Genomic DNA, 23,619 nt, shown 5'->3' with positions numbered 1-23,619 from the left:
ATTCTAATCACTGAGTTATTGTTTCCAGCAGTAGGAAAAGTCCAGCGATTAATTAATATTTGAAGTTGTGTCACTTTTAATATTAGGAAAAAAAAATTCAAGACTCAGATCATCTGGTGAGAAGATAGCTATCTTGTAAGTTTAATTTAACTTAAAGACTAGGTAAAATGATACTCCCAATTAAAATGAAAGATTTAAACATATTTCCAATAAATATGGCAAGTTTCTGGGTAAATAGATGACCTCTTATTACAAAGAAAAGTCTTTCAAATACTAAGCCATATTTTTCATAGACACATTTATAGCTGTTTGCATATACTTCTTCAAAGTTTCTTGCTGTGATTGTGGATTTGTATAATTCTCCTTTTAATCTATCAACTTTTGCTCTGTATTTCTGAAGATATATTATTGGGTACATACAGATTAAGGATCCTTAAATCTTATGAAATGTCTTTGTATCTCTAGTAATGCATTTTGTATCAAAAGTGTACCTTTGGTTTTTTTGGTTACCATTTGCTTGGTGACTTTTTCAATCATTTCACCTTTTAAAACTTTTAATGTCAAATGCAGAAAATGTATAGATAAATGTATGGTTTAGCCAATTATAAGGTACACATCCTTGTAATCAACTATGACAAGAGATAGGACTGTCAACTACCTCAGCACTTCATGTCCTCCCTCCCAGTCACAACCTCTTCACTCCCTTCCACGAGTTATATTTACCTTAATTTTCTTCAATCTTCTCACCTGTCTGCCTCCCTAAGTATATGATATAGTTTTGTGTTTCAAAAACTAAATTCCTAATATTTTTCCTTATAATTTGTTGAAGAAGCCCCACCATTTGTCCTATAGAGTTTCCCATGGTCTCAATTTTGATACCTGCATTCCCAAAGTGTACTTTAGTTTTTTCTGTCATTTATATTTCCAGTAAATCAGTAGTTGGATCTGGAGTAAAGGCTGAAAACCCTTGGTTTGATGCCTGTTTTTAAAAATAAAGTTTTAATGGAACATAACTATGCCTATTAGTTTATGTATTCTCCATGGCTGGTTTCACGCTACAACAGCAGAGTTGAATTGTGACAGAGACCATCTGGCGGCCAAAGGTTAAACTATTTACTATCTGTCCCTTTACAGAACAAAACTGCTGACCCTTGCTCTAAATGTTTACACAAATCCAGGTTCATTTTTTGGGTAAAACTGTCTATAGGTCTATTTTCATCAGTAAGCACCTAATTACTTAGTTGTCTTTTCCTACAGCAGCCATAGATGCTCAATGCCTAGATTAATTCACTGGGGATTGGAAAATGTTGATATTCTAGTTCTTTCATTCCCTTTTTACTTATTTGCTGGAATAATTCCATAAAGAGAAACCTGAGCTCATCAATTACTTGGTGACTCAGTGGTATAGCTCGTATAACAAATATAGATGAAATGCTTTCTTTAGCAGTTTAAAAAACACAGTTCTCAAACATTCTATGTAGGTGACCAATGAGTTTCTATATAACTAGGAGTTCATGTATTTGAGGTGTTTCAATCCATGCTAGTTATTTTCCTTATTGATGTTCAAATCATCTCATCTTTGGCCAATGGGATCTTCCAGTTGATTCTCAAATCTTTCTGACAAGAATTTAGCAGTCTTTGTGGGCTTCCTTGTTATGTGCAAGACAAGATGTTTGTTCTCAGTTCATCTTGTACATTTTCTGCCCCCACCCTGTAGTCTTTTTTTTTTTTTTTAATAGATCTCTATTGGAGTATAATTGCTTTACAATACTGTGTTAGTTTCTGTTGTACAACAAAGTGAATCAGCCATATGCATACATATATCCCCATATCCCCTCCCTCCCACCCTCCCTATCCCACCTCTCTAGGTCATCGCAAAGCACCGAGCTGATCTCCCTGTGCTATGCTGCTGCTTTCCACTAGCTATCTATTTTACATTCGGTAGAGTATATATGTAGATGTTACTCTCAATTTGCCCCAGCTTCCGACCCCTGCCCCCCCCCCCCCCCCCAGTCTGTAGTCTTATCTCCAAGGAAGCCTAGTTTCTTTTAGGTGGAAATGGTTATTTCAAGACCACAATTTAGGCACTGGAAAAGCTTTCTAAAACTGGATTGATCACTATTTCTAGACCAAGCTACAAAATTTAGACATACACATTAATACATGTACAAGATACCTCATGAGTTCATGCAAACACTTTCTGTTCAAATTCAGGACTAAAGGATAAGTCTGCTTTTGACAAAGCAATTATTTCTCTTTCTCCTTTCCCCCACAATCAGAAAATCCTAGTTCTCAAAGACACCAGGGATACCTAAATTAGAATGCTACAAGTACTTCTTTGCTTTACCCCACATTACATATGACATTTTCACCAGTTGTCATTATGATTACAGAAAATACTTTAAAATTTCTTTGTATATTTCTGCCATGTCTTAGTTATATCTACAGTGTCAGACCATAAAACCATTACGTACTACACTTTCTCCCTTATGTACCTCCCTCTAGTCCCAGTTCTAGATGCAGAAATATTTTTAATGTTTATTACTACTCTATGTCAAATTGCCTACAGTCATCTTGATGGTCTGAAACTAGTTCTCTACAAGATTTCCCAGGAAGGGTTCATGAGAACAATTCCTCCCCTAGTTCTTATAAGTTAATGATAGTTTGTCTCCAGCCTTTATACTGAAGGCCACTTTGGCTAGACTTAAAATTCTTGGCTTACCTTTTCTTGACTCATGGATGTCTTTCTGGGATGTTTTCCTTGTAAGGGTCCTATCCTGGTTCCTTATTTTTTCTTTTTCTTCTAATTTTGTATGGATTTGACATCAATGCTTTTCTTTTGCTTGTTTTTATAAAATTTTCTTGACCCTTTAGAGGGTATAACTTCAATTAGGTTTGCTAGATCACAGCCACAGAGCTCCATATAACTCAGTTTTGTTGTTGTTGTTTTTTGGAGAAGCATTCAAAACTATGGCAGCTAAAATCTAATCTGATAGAAAGCAGATCAGTAGTTTGAGGCCAAGGTTGAGGGTTGTGGTAGTAATTGTGACTCTGATGGAGCCCACAGGGACTTTTGGGGGGGCGGTAATGAAAAGGTTCTATATCTTGATTACAGTGGTGGCTTTATATGGTACATATTGCAATATGGTACATATTACTTTAAGTAAATTTTGCCTCAAAAATTAATTAAAAAAAATGACACTACAGAAACTTCCTTTTGGTATCTCCTGGCTCTATTCCCCTTCCCTATTTTTTAACTGGACCCTTTTTTCCTTTGTCCTTACTGTTCCTGTCCTACTCAATTTGGACTGCATTCCTAGTAGTTTATTCTCAATATGGGACTTTGTCCTGGAATGGAACTTTAGCTGACTAATTTTGAGAGTTCATAGAGCTCTAATCTCTTCAGACCTTACTGCAAACTGTGTATACTCATCCAAACTGGGGTGCATACCCATTTCTGGCTTCAGCTACTGTATTAGTTAACTATTATTACATAACAGGTCACCACAAAACTAGCAGTTTAAAACAAAAATTACCTCAGTTTCTGTGGATCAGCAATTTGGAAGCAGCTTAGCTGGGTAGTTCTGGCTCATGATCTTTCTTGAGGTTTCAGTCAAGCTGTTGACCAGACCTACAGTCTCATATAAAGGCTCAACTGGGGGAAGACCAACGGGCTGTCTGAATTCTCACAACATAACAGCTGGCTTCCACCAGAGGAAGTGACGTGAGAGAGCCCAAAATGGAAGCTTCCATGTTTTCATAACCCAATCTCAGAAGTGGTATACCATCACTTCTGCCATATTCTACTGGTCACAAAGAGCAATCCTAATAAAATGTGGGAGGGAACTCTGCAAGGTGTTGAGTACCAGGAGGCAGGAATTATTGGGGGTCATCTTAAAAGATGGCCACCATAGCTGCTACTCTCAGGTGAGATAGCTTGCTGAGGTAACTTCTTATTATTCTGGAGTTCTTGAGTCAATCATATATCCTGTTACCCTCTTCTTCCTCTTGTATAGTTACCGATACCGCACAGGTCTTGTAGCTTTCAGTTGTTTATCTCAGCAGCTATCTTGGTGTTTGTGGGAGATACCACATCACCCTAAATGTTTGTAGATACTGCCCTTAATTTTTGGATTAGATCTTTTCGTTCTATTTGTTTTTATAAGGATATCTAGGAAGATTAAAATCTATGCTGTTGCCATCTTCCTAGAATCCCATCCATCCTTATATTTTCAACTTCTGTGATTTCATATTTAAGGAGATTTTCTTATAAGCAGCATAAGAGTTTTGTTTTTATTTTAATCTAGTCTGTTGATCTTTGTCTTTATAATATTTAGTTCATATATAGTTAATATAATTGATGATATATTTGTTGCTACCATTTTACCATGTCTTCTACTTTATCTACCTTTTTGTCTTACTCTTCTTGATTGCCTTCTTTTGTATTATTCTATTTCCACTCTTAATTTGCTAATATTTTATTAATTTTTAGTGGTTCTTAGAGAATGCACCATGCAAACCTGAAAAATCAATCTGCTTTACGTTTTACTTTCAGTACTTTCCTGATCATGTCAGAATCTCAAAGCTTCATTTACTAATCCCATCTTTCACATGGTTATCATGATTTTATTCTACACATATTTTAAACTTATTTTTTCAGTAGTCTATTTGTACTCACATAGTTACCCTTCCTCTGTTCATAATTATTTCCTTCTTTCTATCTGAGATCATCTTCCTTCTGCTTAAAGAACTCCCTTTAGTATTTCTTTTAGTGCAAGTCTGTTGGTACTGAATTCTCTCAGGTGTGGTCTGATGTCTTTATTTTGGTTTCATTTTTGTAGTGTATTTTCATAAAGAATGTATTTCTAAGTTGAGAACTTTTAAAGTCAGTGTTTTCAGATGCCATTCCACTGTCTTCTAGCTTACACTACTCCTGGTTAAAACTCAGCCGTCTTCCCTTTGACTCTATCTTTAGTTTTCAGCAGCCTTATTGCAATATGCCACTGTTTTCTTTTTATTTATCCTGCTTAGGAACTGCAAAACTTCAATCTTCGACTGACGTCTTTTATCAGTTTTGGAAAATTCTAGCTATTACATTTTCAAATAGTTTTCACCCTACTCTCTTTTGGGGAACTACAAATAGATGTAAACACACCTCTTCACAAAGTCCCACATATACAACAGTCTTTTCTGTATTATTTTCCATTATATTTTCAATGTTTTAGTTGGATATTTTTCACTGACTTGCCTTTGAGTTTATCCTATCTTCTGCTGTGTCTTATCTGCTGATAAACCAACCTAAGGAAGTCTTAGTTGTGGAAACTGTACTTTTCACTTCTTGTTCTCCATATGATTATTTTATAGATTCTAATTCTCAGTTGAAATTCTCTATCTTTTCAACTATTTTCTTAAGCATATTAATTATAATTAAAGTTCCTGCCTGATAACTTGATCAAGATCACTTATGACTCCATTTCTGTTCTTGGTTTATCTTCTTCTGGTTTTTGATTATGTGGCCCTGTCTTTTGGTAGCACAGTATTTTTGATTCCATGGTAGATAGTATATATAAAACATTAGAGGTGGGCTTCCCTGATGGCACACTGGTTAAGAATCCACCTGCCAATGCAGGGGACATGGGTTCAAGCCCTGGTCTGGGAAGATGCCACATGCCGCGGAGCAACTAAGCCCGTGTGCCACAACTACTGAGCCTGCGCTCTAGAGCCCGTGAACCACAACTACTGAGCCCGTGTGCCACAATTACTGAGGCTGTGCTCTAGAGCCCACGCTCCACAACAAGAGAAGCCACCACAATGAGAAGCCTGCGCACCACAACGAAGAGTAGCCCCCGCTCTCCGCAACTAGAGAAAGCCCGCGCACAGCAACGAAGACCCAATGCAGCCAAAAATAAAAGAATAAAATAAATAAATTAAAAAAAAAAAGAAAAGCATTAAAAAAAAAACCACATTAGAGGCTTCAGTCATTATCTTACCATTAAGAAGGTCCAATCTTCCTTCTGCTGGAGAGATACTACAGTGGTTTAACATTTTAATTAGCAACTCTGCTGAGGCAAGGCTGGTTCTTCAGCTTTGGTAAGATTTAGTCTACCTGTCTGCCTTAACCATCTACAGTTTTCAACTAAGAGCCTGTTGTATATTCTGTGGGACCACTCCACCAGGGATCCCCAAATTCATGTTTGCCTTCTAAGACTGCTAAAAACTCCACTTTGTTTTTTACTTATGTTTTTAGCCTCCTGCCTAGGAAAACCCAGTAACTGGCAAAAGTCCTAAGAGAACACAGGTCATATGCTTGAGGCATCCCACATATCTGCCAACAGCTCTGATTTCTTGTCTCCATACTGCCGCCAGTTGTTCAGTGAGGTTTGCCCTGTATCCATAATTAGCATAGTCCCCAGGGCAAAAAGCAACTACAAAAGCTGTCAGGCTTCCCTGGTGGCGCAGTGGTTAAGAATCCGCCTGCCAATGCAGGAGACACGGGTTTGAGCCCTGGTCCAGGAAGATCCCACATGCTGTGGAGCAACTAAGTCCGTGCGCCACAACTACTGAGTCTGTGCTCTAGAGCCTGCAAACCACAACTGCTGAAGCCCAGGCACCACAACTACTGAAGCCCGAGCACCTAGAGCCTGTGCTCTGCAACGAGAGAGGCTACCGCAATGAGAAGCCTGCGCACTGCAACGAAGAGTGGCCCCCGCTCGCTGCAGCTAGAGAAGGCCTGCGCACAGCAACGAAGACCCAATGCAGCCAGAAATAAAAAAAAATAAATTAAAAAAAAAAAAAAAAAAAAAAAAAAAGCTAACTGCTTTCTAAGGTTCTTCCCTTTCCAGAGTCATACCCCTGGTCGTTCTCCTTACCTCTCTGCTGCCTTTCAGATGACAACTGTACTTGATCTGGCTATTCTAGTTGTTTTAGGTAAGAATGCTGATCTGCTGCCAGCTATTCCACCCTACCTGGAAAGAGAAACCTTCTATGTGCTTCAATAAAGTCATAAAATCAGACAGCTTAAAACTAAAATCACTTTTCCAGTCATTTATCATTTTAAGTTGAAGGCTTACTACATCCATTTCCTCTTGACTAAACTAATGAAGCAAGGCACAGATCACAACCAAAACAGGTAAATAGTCAATTCATTCCTTCAGGAAACACCCTATTTATTTCATTGAAATCTAATAAACGAACAATTGTAAAAATGCATTATTTTATATACTACCAAAAAAGAAACTGGCCTGCAATGGGTCAGTATAAGAAGAACCCTCAAATAAAGATGGGACACCAAATGAAAGCCAACAACTATAAGACATTTTATTTTATGAAACCTCAAGCAAGAAAAAAGCCTGAGATGAGCTGTCTAAGAAGGACCCTCAAAGCTAGGACAACAAATGGCTTCTCTCATGTTAAAGAAAAATGGCAAATAAACCACCTTGCACATACAGAAAACAAAGATGCCTGTTTCAATATTACCCCTGGGTATAAGGAGAAAAAGTATCCCCTGACAGATATGAATTCATACTACCTGTGTGGTTTAAAAAAGCTCAAGCAGAAAATTTAACTTCAAGTTCTATAGATGGTACTCCAAGGTGACCAGCAGAAATAAACTCAAATATCTGAAAGAACCCAACTTTAGTCAGTCCAATAGCAATTTTAAGATACATCATAATTTCAGAGATGTTAAAATATGGAAAACCGTTTATTTCAGATTCTATGAAATACTGTATTTACTGAACATTTATTTTAACTAGTGCTTAGAACAGGGCCTGACACACAGGAGCAAACAACAACAACAACAAAATCAAAGCATTAACATTCCAGTGGTATGCTTGGCAGAATAATAGTCCCCGAAGACATCTATGTCCTAAGCCCAGGAACCTGTGAATATGTTACTTTATATGGCAAAAGGGACTTTGTTAATGACCTTTAAATAGGATTATCTAGATAGGCCCAATGTAATCACAGGGGGCCTTGAAAAGTAGAAAAAGGAAGAAAGAGCCTGAGGAAGATATGACTACAAATGAACAGTCAAAGATACAATTTTGTTGGCTTTAAACATGGAGAAGCAGGCCACAGGCCAAGGAACTGGGAGGCCCCTAAAATCTGAAAAAGGCAAGGAAGTCAATTTTCCTTCAGTCTCCAAAAAGGAACACATCCCTGCCGACACCGCTTTTAGCCCAGTGAAACTCATAAGACTTCTGACCTACAGAACTGTAAAATAGTAAGTTCTATTATTTAAGCCACTAAGCCTGTGGTAATTTGTTACAGCAATAACAGGAAACTAATACAAGTAGGGCAAGAGAAAATAATAAATGTCAGGTGATAATCAGTATCATAAAGAAAAATAAGTTAGACTAAGGGAGAATTCAATCATATATACACACACCTATGCCTGGTATCTGTCTGTATGTATGATTTTACATAGCGTGATCAAGAAAGTTGTCTTTCGAAGTGATATTTGAATAAAGAAATAAAACAAAAGACAAAGTAAGCCAAATGAATATCTGTGTGGAGCAGACCAGTCAGAGGAAACAGCATGTGCAAAAGCTCTGAAACAGGAGCGTGTTTATATGATTAAGCAACACAAGGAGGCCAATATGGTTGGAATACAGTGAGCTTTGATTTATAACTTGATATGGACATCAAGTTCATAGTCTGTAAGAATGGTACATTCAATAATAAGATCACTAGAGATGTCATGATAAACAAGTATGGATAAAATTTAGTAAATAAAACCCTAAAAAATGACACAGAATACAGTAAGTACATCCATAGTTTTAGTAAGGTTAAAAATTTTTTTTTTGCTATAGGATTCAAATTCTACTTAGGAATATCTAATCTAGTATAATTTCATATACTATTAAATATACAAGAGTAAGTGACCAAAGATTTGAAAAACTGATTTAAACCCTAGACTTCTGTTTTGAATTTTCTTCAAAGCTAAAATAGAAACAGAAAATGGCAAGTTAAAAATAGAATTTTGTTAACTAGAATTAGATAGTTTAAGCATATTCACTTTTTGGTACTCACAAATTAAAAATTAGATACAAGCATAAACTTTAACTCCAAGTTCCCTTATCAAATCTCCAAGGCAGATTACAAATCATGTCCTCTGTTTTTTCCTTTGCACCTTCAGTACAATAGAGAGGATCAAAGCTGAACGTTAGTTTTTTTGTAAATGTCTAGTATACGCCATGATCAAGTGGGATTTATCCCAAGAATGCAAGGATTTTTCAGTATCTGCAAATCAATTAATGTGATACACCACATCAACAAATTGAATAAAAACCATATGATCATCTAAATAGATGCAGAAAAAGCTTTTGACAAAATCCAACACACATTTATGATAAAAACTCTCCAGAAAGTGGGCATAGAGGGAACATACCTCAACATAATAAAGCCCATTTATGACAAACCTACAGCTAACATAGTACTCAGTGAAAAGCTGAAAGCATTTCCTCTAAGATCAGGAACGAGACAAGGATGCCTACTCTCACCACTTTTATTCAACATAGTTTTGGAAGTCCTAGCCACAACAATCAGAAAAGAAAAGGAAATAAAAGAAATCCAAATTGGAAAAGAAGTAAAACTGTCACTGTGTGCAGATGACATGATACTATACATAGAAAATCCTAAAGGTGCTACCAGAAAATGACTAGAGCTCATCAATGAATCTGGTAAAGTAGTTGCAGTTTACAAAATTAATATACAGAAATCTGTTGCATTTCTATACACTAACAACAAAAGATCAGAAAGAGAAATTCAAAAAAAAATCCCATTTACCATCGCATCAAAAAGAATAAAATACCTAGGAATAAACCTACCTAAGGAGGCAAAAGACCTGTACTCCGAAAACTGTAAGATGCTGATGAAAGAAATAGAAGATGACAAACAGATGGAGAGATATACCATGTTCTTGGATGGGAAGAATCAATATTGTCAAAATGACTATACTACCCAAGGCAATCTACAGATTCAATGCAATCTCTATCAAATTACCAATGGCATTTCCACAGGACTAGAACAAAAAAATCTTAAAATCTGTATGGAGATACAAAAGACCCCGAATAGCCAAAGCAATCTTGAGAAAGAAAAATGGAGCTGGAGGAATCAGGCTCCCTGACTTCAGACTATACTGCATAGCTATAGTCATCAAAACAGTAATGGCACTGGCACAAAAACAGAAATATAGATCAATGGAACAGGACAGAAAGCCCAGAAACAAACTCATGCACCTACGGTCAATTAATCTATGACAAAGGGGGCAAGAACATACAATGGAGAAAAGACAGTCTCTTCAGTAAATGGTGCTGGGAAAACTGGTCAGCTACATGTAAAAACATGAAATTAGAACATTCTTTAACACTATACACAAAAATAAACGCAAAATGGATTAAAGACCTAAGTGTAAGACCAGATACTATAAAACTCGAGGAAAACATAGGCAGAACACTCTTTGTCATAAATTCCAGCAAGATCTTTTTCAATCCGTCTCCTAGAGTAATGGAAATAAAAGCAAAAATAAACAAATGGGACATAACTAAACTCAAAACCTTTTGCACAGCCAAGAAACCATAAACAAGATGAAAAGACAACCCCCAGAATGGGAGAAAATATTTGCAAACAATGTGACGGCCAAGGGATTACTCTACAAAATTTACAAGCAGCTCATGCAGCTCAATATCAAAAAACAAACAACCCAATCAAAAAATGGGCAGAAGATCTGAACAGACATTTCTCCAAAGACATACAGATGGCCAAGAGGCACATGAAAAGATGCTCAATATTGTTAATTATTAGAGAAATGCAAATCAAAACTACAATGAGGTATCACCTCACACCAGTCAGAACGGCCAACATCAAAAACTTTACAAACAATAAATGCTGGAGAGGGTGTGGAGCACCCCACACTGTTGGTGGGAATGTAAATTGGTACAGCCACTGTACCAATGGAGAACAGTATGGAGGTTCCTTAAAAAACTGAAAATAGACCTACCATATGATCCAGCAATCCCACTCCTGGACATATATCTGGAGAAAACCATGGTCCAAAAGGATGCATGCACCCCAATGTTCATTACAGTGCTGTTTACAATAGCCAAAACATGGAAGCAACCTAAATGTCCATTGACAGAGGAATGGATAAAGAAGATGTGGTACATATATACAATGGAATATTACTCAGCCATTAAAAAGCATGAAATAATGCCATTTGCAGTAACATGCATGGACCTGGAGATTATCATACTAAGTGAAGTAAGACAAATATCAAATGATATCACTTATATGTGGAATCTAAAAAAACATGATACAAATGAACTTATTTACAAAACAGAAATAGTCTCACAGACTTAGAGAATGAACTTCCCAGGGGGGAAGGGTGGAGGGACGGATAGATTGGGAGTTTGGGATTGACATGTACATGCTGCTATATTTAAAATAGATAACCAGCAAGGACCTACTGTATAGCACAGGGCACTCTGCTCAATAATCTGCAATAACTTAAATGGGAAAAGAATTTTAAAAAGAATAGATACTTGTATATGTATAACTGAATCACTTTGCTGTACACCTGAAACTAACACAACATTGTTAATCAAATAGAATTTGTTAACTAGAATTAGACAGTTTAAGCATATTCACTTTTTGCTACTCACAAGCTAAAAATTAGGAACAAGCATGAACTTTAACTCCCAGTTCCCTTATCAAATCTCCGAGGCAGATTACAAATCATGTCCTCTATTTGCTTCTTCCTTTGCACTTTCAATACAATAGAGAGTATCAAAGATGAAGGTTAGTTCTTTGTAAATGTATAGTAAAACTGATAAACCTTTGGTGAGATTAAATCACAAACTAAATTCAGGAATGAAAAAGGGAACAACATTAACAAAGACTATACACGTTAAAAGATGAGGCTATCCAAACTTATGACAATAAACTAAAATTAAAATAGGTTCCTAGAAAATTAAATCCTATTTCAAGAATAGAAAATCTGAATAGTTCTATTATCATTACAGAAATCAAAAAACCTTCCCACAAAGAAAACTCAGCCCCAAAGGACTTTACTGAGAAGTTTTAACATTCAAGAAAAGGACACAAAACTCTACCATAAAATAGAAAAATATTATAGCACACGATAATTTTATAAAACCAACGTAATTTGGAAAGGATAGCTAAGATAGGAAAGTTAATATACAAATTTCACTCATTAACCTAAATGCAAAAATACTATACAAAATATTGTCAAACCAAATCCAGGAAAGCATACCTACAAAATACCCATCAAACATTATAATTATTGGTAAAATTTTCAAAGAGATATCAGGAGAAAAAAAAGATGCCTGCTCTCACCACCTCCTTTCAGCAATGTACTAACAGGCAACTGGTGAATGAAGACAAAAGTTAGCAATCGAAGGAAAAATACAACACAAAAATGTCATAATTCACAGATTACAATTATAAAAATTCTGAAACAATCTACATGTGAATTAAAACTATTAACTCTAGTAAGGCTAATGGATCCAAAATCAAAGGTTACTTATATACCAGTAACAAAGAGAAAAATGAAATTTAAAAAGGATTTATAATAACAAGTGGTATCTGAGGTTAAATAAGGATAACAGACACATAAGGTCAGACCTCTGGAGAGAATTATATCAGGCTGAACCATATAATGGCCAACATTCAAACATTTTGAATCTATAAAAACATTTCATATGGTTCCACCTAATAAAAACATGACAAAATCATAATAAAGACCTAAGTAAATGGAAAGAAATCACACCCATGGATTAGATTTAATGTAGTACCTATCAAATTCCCAATGGTTTTTATGTAGAAATTACCAAAATGATTGGAAAACTCGAATGAAAGTACACAGAGCTAAGACCAGAGAAGAACTATTGAAGCACAAGGTAGGAAGACCTGCTCTGTCATATTATGAAAGTGTGGAACTTATATAAGGACACTCAAAACAGACCAATGATACAGAATAGAGACCAGATGGATGCATCAAATATAAAGATATGTGACGAGGTGATATTGAAGATCAATGAGGGGAAAATGGGCTTTTCAATAAATGATGCCAGGAAAAATGATTATTCATATGTATTAAGTCTAACCCTTACCTCACACTGTACAAAAAGACCTACTTCAAGTGGATTAAAGATCTAAAGAAAGGTAAATATTAAGCTTTTATAAGGTAATAATGGAGAATATCTTTATGTTTTCTGAGTAGGGAAAAGTTTCTCCCCTCCACCTCACTCTATGTTTTATTGAGATGTAACTGACATACCATTGTATAAGTTCAAGGTATACAACATAATGATTTGATATATGTATATATTGACAATGATTACCACAAAAAGTTTAGTTAACATCCATCACCTCACAGTTACAATATTTTTTTCCCTTGTGATGAGAGCTTTAAAGATCTACTCTCTAAGCAGCTTTCAAATATACAATACAGTATTGTTAACTATAGTTGCCATGCTGTACATTACATCCCTAGAACTTATATCTCATGTAACTGGAAGTTTGTACCTTTTGACCACCCCCACCTATCCCCAACCCTGACCAACCCCCAGTAGGTTTCTTAAAGCAAGACACAGAAAGTATATGCATTAGGGGAAATTTTTGATAAATTCAACCCCTTAAAATTAAGACTACTACTCAAACATAGGGAAAAAAGATAAGCCACAGAATTGGAGTAGACATTTTCTCCACATATAACTGAAATGGTCAAGTCTCTACTCTACTTTAGGGTTCTCTAGAACTCCTAAAAATCAGTGAGACAGACTACCTAATTAGCTACAACAACACACACTAATATTTGAAACAGGATCCTTACAAGAGATATCCAAATTGCCAATAAACATAACGGTTCTCAATCTCATTAATAGTCAGGGACATGTAAATCAAAACCACAATGGAATACTATTATATACCCACCTGACTAGCAAAAACTCAAGCCTGACAAAAGTAAGTGTGGTTAAGAATGCAGAGCAATGGGAACTCTCATACTACTGTGGAAGTGCAATCTGGTACAACCACTTAAATATTTGGTCCTATCTATTAAAGTTAAAGATGCACAACTTCTACAACCCAGCAATTCTACTTCTAGACAAGACACATCCTACAGAAACTAACGCACATAAGCACCAGGACAGAGGTATAATGTCATGGCAGCACTGCTTGTAACAGCCCCAAACTATCAACAGCAGAATATATTTATACTTTCCCTCTGGTTATTTATCCACTCTTTCCAGTGAAGGGAAAAGATTTCTAACAATGAAAAAAAATTCCCATCCACAAGCCACAGTGACTCCTTTTTGACTCTTGTATCCCTAACATGTCTAGTAAAAACCTAAATGACAGCAAACATAATCCTTTATAGGACAGTGTGTTTTACTTTGGGATAGCCATCATATAATCATTTTCTCATGAGCCAATATTTGCCTATCTATAATTTCCACTCAATCTTAGTTCTAGTCCCTAAAGCCAGAGTGCTCCACTCTAACTGTACCTCAGAATTACTCAGGAAAACATGTTTTAAATAGCAAGCTTTTTTAGCTCAATGTTATGAGTACTGTTATCTCTTCCCATTGTGTATACATGCTTCTTTCCACTTCCTACACTCAAGAACATTATAAGAATCCCTAGATAACTAATTTATGTAGATGCTTTCTCCTTTCCTTCATGATATGTATCCATATCAGAATTTCAAGTTGCTTAGAACTCTGTTAATTGTTACGTCCTTAGCCTGGCAATAGAATCACACTTGTGTTTGTACAAATTTCTGAAACTGTTTTCTAAAAGATAAGCTCACAACATTCTTTTTCTTTATCTTAGGAGTCAGCAAACTTTTTCCATGAAGGGTCAGAGAGTAAGTAGTTCAAGATTCTGTAAGCCTCATGTGCAACCACTCAACAATGCTGTTGAGCACACACACAAAAAACCAGCCATGGCTAATACATAAATGGGGATCACTGTGTTCCAATAAAACTTTATTTTCATAAAACAGGTAGCCAGTGGGCCATAGTTTACCAACCCCTGCTTTATATTATTAATCATAAGCAGATGCTTGATCTTAGATTTGTCACCTCCGTGTTATAACAGATATGATAATATATGTCCATTATATATATAATACATAATATATATAATCAGTTAACCAGAACTTGACAAGAATGTTAGTTTGGCTGCTTCCCTTAAGTAAAAGAAAACTGTCAGGGTCTTTCTAGTATCCCCAACACAACAAACGTACTTCTAATAATTCATTCTAAAGAAAATAAATGCACAAAAACATATACACAAAGTTGTTTACTTAAACATCGTAATAAAGAACTGGAAATACTTTTAACAGGCTTTTAAAAAAAGTAAATTAGTGACTATTTATCCAATACACTTTATTCAGAAGAACTGAACACAAAACGATGTTGATACTATTTCCCCAAGTGTAAAAAGGTAGCTTTGAAACAATGCATAGTACTTTATCACTTGAAGGAAACATCTAAAAGTATTTCTTAAAGAATTAACAATGGAAATATCTGAGTAATATGAAATCTTGGGTGATAGTTTACATTTTGAATTCTCTTCATTAAGCTTGTTTTAAGTTCTTAAATTAAAGAAAATTACTATAAAAGAAAATTTTTGCTAGTCTTGCAAGTCCAGCAGACAGCTGCCTAGGTAGACATTCACTGGTGTTATATCAACATAGATTCTCATAGCAACCATAGCTACTGAAATGCTTTTGTATATTATTGGTTTAACCTAGGAGAATCCTATGTGGTAGGCAAGAATTTCTCTAATAAGATATTCAATTATTTCCAAGGTGCTTTCAAATAATACCTCCAGCCTTAAAGTAGCAATGGAGATTTAAGGGCCATTCTTAATAAAGAAATTCTCAAGAATTTATTAAAACGTTTTCCTCTAGTATGGAAATTTCCATCTTTCATCGATTCCTTTTTTTTTTTTTTTTTTCTTTACTAAAGAATGTGTGCTTAATACCTAAAAATTACACTCCTTAATTCAGTAATTAAATGGCATCAGTGAAGAGACTCTTACCCCAAGAAAACAGTCACACGAAGTTCTTTTTTGGTCCTGGAGATTGTCTTCAGTGTGGTAATTTCTGCATCAAACCAAAATCCTCTATTACTAGGACTTTCTACATTGTAATTAACCATTACCACATCACCGACATTTAGTTCGTTCCATTTCAAAGTGGTTCTAGCTCGTGGTCGAAGATCCTTTACATTTATTTCTACAGTACCACTTTCCGGATATCTGAGAAGAGAGAAAAAAGAATCACAAAACACTGCTTATGATTATCACCAAGGAAGACTAAAATTATATGCAACATGTATAAAAACCTAATCATATTATTCTTAATGGCACTTAAAGTAAATGATATTTATTCCTGATTTTAACTGCCAGAATAAACAAGTCTTGCTAAAATCTTAGTAAGTCATTCTTTGCTAGCTTGGGGGTGGTTGTGGTGATAGGGAATAAAGAGTAGGGGTAAGTAAAAAACCCAAGTTCTTCTTTTCCACATTTTCTTAACCCATGTTTAAAAATTACTTTAATAAGACTAGATGCTGACCTCCTCCTGAACTTGGAACCAGTTCATCAAGTTCTGCCATTTGCTTTACGCATAATAAGAATATAAATCTAGTACATTTTCAATGGCCTCCATTTTTCCAGAAGGAGAAAGATAAGATTTCAGTTCTTACATGTAGCTAGCTGCCTAGTAATGGCAAAATGAAAAAACAAAAAAACAAGAGCAAAAAAATCCTGGAATTTTGTATGTATCAGAAAGTAGAACCATGTGAAAGAAATCTAGCAGAATCTTGATCTTACTTGAATTTCTAAATGTAAGCTTAACAAACCTAAACCTGACCCAAACTTAAAGCTTTACAAGGTTCCTCACTTTTTGGCCTAACATCTGGTATCCATAGGCCAAAAACAGCAATGTAACAGTCCACAATGGCTTCTATAAAATTAAGATCTGTTGCCTTTTATGTATTGCTTGCTAGTAGAGGGACAAAGAAATGAGTAATATCTGGTTCCTGCTCTTGGAAAACTCAATCTACTGGGAAAGGCCAAGCTACTGTAGCAGTGGTTCTCAAACCGGTGGTTCCATCTGTGAACATGCTATAAATGCAGACTCTTAGGCTCCACTTCTGATCTGACTCAGAAACGCCGGGAGTGAGGCCCAGTGATCTATTTTCACAAATCTTCTCAGAAATTCTCAAGCATACTCAAGTTTGATAAGCTACTGTGCTGCAGAAACACAAGAACAGTTAAATATCATACCATTCTGTGACAGCATTAACAATGTAGAAAACTAAGGGAAGAGACCATTAACCCTTAACCAACTGAGTGGCCTACTCAAAATTTAAGTGGGCCTGAAGTTGGAAGCAGCTCTAGCAGCTAGCCTTGGCTCTTCCAAATCAAACAAGTACTATGCAGGCCTAGGACCCTCACAGTATACCTAACTCATTTATAATAAATGGATATTAACCCCGGGTAGAATTTTAATCACTCAATTTAATCAAGTTTCTTCAAATTTTAGTTAATTGGGGAAAGAAAAATCTCAGGATTAGCAAGGGGCCTCAGAAACAATCTGGTCCATTTACCCTCTCAGTACTATAAATTCCCCTTTACCACAAGCCTCCCAAATAACCATGCAACCTCTGCTCGGATGGTAAGTGATGAGAGGCCAGCTTTAACCCTAAGAAAAACCATTCTGTCTTCACATAGCTCTGACACAGGAAAGAGAATATACTTGATACTGGATCAAAGATAAACACAGAATGAGTTCCATAGCTTAAGTGCCATGAAGAAATCTATATACTCTCTCCACGAAAAGACCTAATCCTTGACAGTCTAAGCCTGTCACCCTGCCCTCCTCTATCTTCTAAGTATAAAACATTTCAAGTGAATTTCCTTCAACTTACGTAAGGTTTTGAATCCTTTATCATACTGGTCTCTTCACTCAAAATATGTTCTATTTTCAACCTGCCTGGGTTTAAATTCCATTTTAGCTTCCTACTACCGTGTATCCTTGGGAAAGTTACTAAACTTTGCTGTTTTACATGTGTTTAGTTTACACATGACTACCTCTCATGTGTAAAACGCACCTAATGGTAACTACCTCATATGGCTGTTTTGAGAACTAAAATGGAGAAGACTTGTAGCTAGATATTTTAGGGCTTTTCTAATTCTAAAGTTGTGAATTTGTTTCCTGACTAAATATTCTTAAGGCCATAAAGGATAGAAAACTATTCTTTTAGATGAGATCCTTTTCTCAGCTGTATTGTGATTTTTACATCATGACATTATCATATATTCCTGTATGATTAACAAAGTAAAAAAGCGTATTTCACTGGTAAAAAGCTCTCCATTTACCTATGATTGCCAAAATTAGATACCAAGAACGGAAATATTTGTAACAAACTTTTAAAATGCTTATTGGAGATGAGTTAAAATAAATCATTGCCTACATCAGAGCAAAGGAATTTAAGCTGTTTGCCCTGAAACTAAGTATGATTTCAGAACAGAATTATAGAAGTAGAGCATATGAATACATCATCTTTATGTATACAGTAAGTGTGTAAAAGTCATGAAAGTGAAGTATACTTTTCCTAATGCTACCCAGAGATGATAAGTCAGTTGCTGTATAAAAAGATATAGAAGGGACCCAAAAACTACTTTTACCAAAGTCAAAAACACGCCCAGACTCAAATATCACTATTTTTCTTTTCTTGGGCATCTTCGTCTACACATATCTTAACATCACATAGAGTGATGACTCAGAAGCTCTGTTCTAACCCAAAATTCTCTCTTCAGATTCATATCCAACTACATCTCTAACACGTATGTCTCAGGAGCACCTCAAATTCAAGAAATTCCCCTATCCCATAATCTGCTGATGGTCAATATTCTCTAAATTTTCATACTCCCAGAAATTGGAGTCATCCCCAATTCCTCCATCCAGTTACTAAGTCCTCCTTATGCTATATACTGTTAACACTTCTTTAATGTAACTCTGCACCGTTAGTGAAGGCCTGCATTTCTCTGAGACTACTGTCAAGGACAACACATCTCCCTGTCTTTAGGATTACACCTTAGACTCCATTATACTTTTGCCAAAGATTCTAAAACACAGATCTGCTTAAAACATTTTGTGACGCCTGATAACAATTTGTTCATAGGCTATGGGAAAACAGGCATTCTTACATTGCTGATGGGAATACAAAGTGGTACTGTCTCCTTGTAGAGGGGAATTTGGCAATACACAGCAAAATTGCCTATATATTTACCTTTTGATCCAGGAATTCCACTTCTAGGAATCTATCCCAAACATAAGTAACAAAAAACCCCAGGAAAAGACACATACACAAGGCTATTTATAGCTGCACTATCTGTAACAGCAGGACTAGAAATAATCAAATGTCCATAATAGGAAACTACTTACTATATGATACAATTATATATTGGAATATTATTCTCCTGTAAAAAGGAATATGACATCTGCTATGGAGAGACATTAACTAAAAAAAAGACCAAGATGCAAACAGTATCTACGTGTACTTTCTACCTAATGAGTGTGTGTGGAAATACATACTTGTACATGTACATATATAAGTGTGTATGTATTTGTGAGTATACAAGTAATCACACATACATACATATATTTTGAGACAGAAGGATAAACAAAAACTCATTTAGTTACTACAAAAAGAGGTAAGAAATAGGGTAGAAGGAACCAAGATGGACACTTTTTCTTAATGTACTTGTTTTGAAGTTTTACCTATAGGATCGTTTAATGTTTCACTTGATTATAAAAACAATTTACAAAATGTGAGAAATCCCTAAAAACCAAAAGCAAAATGAAAAGAGTGGCTTAACTACTGAGAAATACCATTACATGTGACTTGAAAATATACTAACTATACATTCCTAGTGGGGTTATACCTATTTACTAAGGACAAAGTAAAAAACATACCAACTTTTCACTAATCATATTGTTTGCAATATTAGTACTGTTAGTCTGAAACCATCATATGAGTAGAATAAAACAAGTCAGTGGTGACATTAATAGAAACCATGATTTTCAAGGTAAGAGAAAAGGTAAGAGATTAAGGATATTAAAATGATAACCCCTCAACTCTAAAATTAATTGGAAATATCAATACAAACATTTCCTAGCTGTTTCCAGTGTTAAGACCTAGAAACATGATCAAAACAGGTATCAATGAACAGCCGACTATACGCTCTTACAAAAAGAACTAGGGCTCCTTAAAGAAATGGCTGAATCCAGGCCTGGGCAGGAAATAGAATAGCTTGGGACATCCTATTGTACCTGAATGCAAAGAAACCCTCATTATGTCAGGTTCAACTTGAAGGAGCCCCACAGGCCAGAGATGAGACAATCTGGGCACCAAAAAGAACTGAGTTAGAGTAAAACAAGTATTAAAATCCATTAGTTCATAATGAGACTTAGTAAAAATCTCACTCACCAACCTCTGGAGGATGCTAGGGAATTTATTCATTCTGAACACTGAAAAAGTTCAAGAATCAATAGTTTATCCTACTTTTTGTATATGAACCAACTGCTTGTTGAAGAAAGCTCCTTATGAAAAAATTATAGCTAATAAATGAAGGAGAGAATGAGGTATCACTATTTTTACTACATTTCATAAAATAGTGGCTGTAGGTAAAGATTAATGGCTACTAAAACTATTAAAAGCTGGCAGCAAATTTCACAATGGATGTATCAGGCTGACAACACCCAAATCTCACCACAAAAAAAGAAAGCAGGTATTACGTGCCTCCCAACGCCATGTAATAGGTAAATAAATACCATCTCTAAACTAGTCTTATCAAATAATGAAATTTAAAACCAATCAAACCTCTAAGTACAGTCGTCCCTCCATACTCATGGGTTCTGCATCCAGAGTCAACCAACCACTGATTGAAAATACTCAGAAAAAAAATTCCAGAAAGTTCCAAATAGCAGTTCAATTTGCCAGGCTCAAGCAACTATGTATATAGCATTTACATTGTATTAGGTATTATAAGTAATCTGACGTGATTTAAAGTATACAAGAGGATATGCACAGATTACATGCAAATATGTCATTTTACATAAGGGACTTGAGCATCCATGGATTTTGGTATGCGTGGAGGTCCTGGAACCAATCCCCCATGGATACCAAGGGAAGACTGTATAAACTTTCAGGAAACTAACATTAACAGAGGAACATGTTAAATACCACTACAGAAATGTAATCAGTAAAGTTCAGACTGTGGGAAAACTGAATAAACTGTCACTTGTCTTGTACAAATAATAGCAAGGAAGAAAGAATAGGGGAAACCTGTAGGTTGAGACTTAACCTATCAACTACATGCAATGGGTGGATCTTAATTTTGATCCTTATCTGTAAATCCCAAGTATATTTTAAAAAAATAAGTCAGTCTGAACATTGACTGGTTATTTGATTTTAACAATTATTGTAAATTTCATGTGGTTTTTTTTTTTTAATGCTTTAGGGTCCCCACCCCAGGATCAGTGACTCATTCTCACAGAGCACATAGTTCTTCCCATGGCTATGATTTACTACAATGAAAAGATACAAAGCAAATTCAGCAAAGGGAAAAGGCACATGGAACCAAGTCTAGAGGAAACCAGGTGCAAGCTCAAGGAGCCCGCTCCCAGTAGTCACACAAAATGTGCTTAATATGTCCAGCAACAAATTACGACAACATGTGTGTAATGTTACTACCAGGGGTGTACAGTGAAGAATGCTCAAGATTTTTATTAGGGATTCATCACATAAGCACTTAATGTCTAGCACATACCAAAATTCCAGACTCCCAGAAGGTGTTTGGTATAAATCATATTTTTTTTTGCAGAGTTTATGCAGAGTGAACCATTTTAATCAAGGAATGATGGGAATCCTCCTGAAAGTTAAGTTCCCCAACACCAGCCAAAGGTCAACCACACACAGACCTTTTAAAGAGTAGTAAAGAGTAGTAAATCTCTGGCCTGATGTTAGCTGTCTTCTGCACACTTTAAAAAGGATCCTTTTAGAGTATTCAACTGAGAAAATAGCTAAGATGTCAAGATCAGGATGAACCTATGAAAAATAGGGAGAAAGAGTAGGACTAGGAAGCAATAGCCCTTAGACCACGGTGCTGTCTTTCACTTTGAAAGGAGAAGAAAAGAGGGTTGAGTAGGAGAAACATGAGAGTGTGATACAAACAAAATCTTCGCCAATCCAATCGTGAGGTCTGGAGCAATGTTGGGCATAATTGCCAGGCCCTAGAACTGCTGCCACACTTAGTCACCAGCTGGAGGATGCCAAGAAAGAGTGTGGCTTTGGCTCAAACACTGTCACAGATATCAAAAGTGCTGTGGCTAAAAGTTATCAGTTAACTGCATTCATTCCTTGCAGGTCAGCAAGTTCTGTCTTGAAGATCTGAGCACTGTGCCCACCACAGCTGCTGAGGCTATTTCTGGTTGAAAAGACTTAAGGTTTGGGACTTGCTTCAAAATAATCCAGTGGTGGTGCTTGGGGATGCTGGTACGGATTAAACAAGATTGGCCAGGAGTTCATAATGATTGAAGCTAGGTGATGAGTTCTTTCTCTCAACCTCTGCATAAGTTTAAAGATTTCTACAATAAAAAATAAAATGCTCTGTGCTTCAAGTTAAAATCCAAACAAAAGGCTCTTCCCACTTTTTGAAGTTTTCCCACAAGAGTACAAAACTCTAAGTTAACACTCAAGGCTTACAATGAGGACAAGCAGCCTCCTGCCCCAGTCCACCACACTGATTTCTATTCCCCTGATGCAACTGTTTAACTTTTAGCTACTTCTTTTATTTTCCACCATATTTTAAAGTAACATGCTTACACATTGCTTTTTACTTCAAACTGTTATTCTACCCATCCTTGATGTACAGCTCATTTGCCTCCATCTCTTCTTCCTTATAATTACTAACACAAGGCACTGCTCTAAGTGTTAACATATTTACCTCTTAGGATAGAGGTAGGCACTATTCTATCCCCATTTTACAGATGTGGCACAGAAGTTAACTTACTTGGACAGGAGTAAGAAGCAGAGACATGACTCAAACTCTGATCACCTGGCTCTAGGACTTATAATCTTGCAAGGATTGACAAAATCTCTTGCTCTTAAGCACGTTATACAAACCAAGTTGTTTGTAAAAATCAGTATTTTTTACAATATTTTTTTTTACATGTTGACTAAGTAAGTGTTCATAGCTAACTAATGAAGTATGCTTTAATTATAAATCCTTTCTTTCACAACTTTGTTTTCTGTTGAGTACTTAATTCTTCTTTTTGGTTGCTACTTGCTTAATTTTCCATGTACATATTAATTATCCCCATTCTGCCACAGTTGTTAAAACTCTTCTACGTTCAGACATTTCAGGTACTCTACTAGTGTTCTGGGTTGCAAAACATCTTCTAGAGACCTCTGTCCTATTCTAATCTGGAAAACTTGCTCTTCGGGCTTAGACCTGTTCCACAGCTGTCATGCTGGGATCTCCTTTCATTACTTCCTGTGTTGAATCCTATTTCCTGAA

At 35.9% G+C, this 23,619-nt stretch overlaps 1 protein-coding gene across 1 annotated transcript in view; it reads right to left on the bottom strand.

The window, feature by feature from the left end:
- The window catches only part of UHRF2 (ubiquitin like with PHD and ring finger domains 2), a 75,289-nt gene that overhangs the window by 25,466 nt on the left and 26,204 nt on the right, over positions 1-23,619 (bottom strand). Inside the window, exon 4 of the mRNA XM_068551842.1 lies at positions 16,072-16,290. Coding sequence (XP_068407943.1) covers positions 16,072-16,290 — 219 coding nt within the window. The remainder of the gene's footprint in view (positions 1-16,071; positions 16,291-23,619) is intronic.

The sequence above is a fragment of the Eschrichtius robustus genome, chromosome 10, assembly GCF_028021215.1.
Source record: "Eschrichtius robustus isolate mEscRob2 chromosome 10, mEscRob2.pri, whole genome shotgun sequence".
Classification (NCBI taxonomy): Eukaryota; Metazoa; Chordata; class Mammalia; order Artiodactyla; family Eschrichtiidae; genus Eschrichtius; species Eschrichtius robustus.
This window is presented reverse-complemented; position numbering and strand designations above follow the sequence as displayed.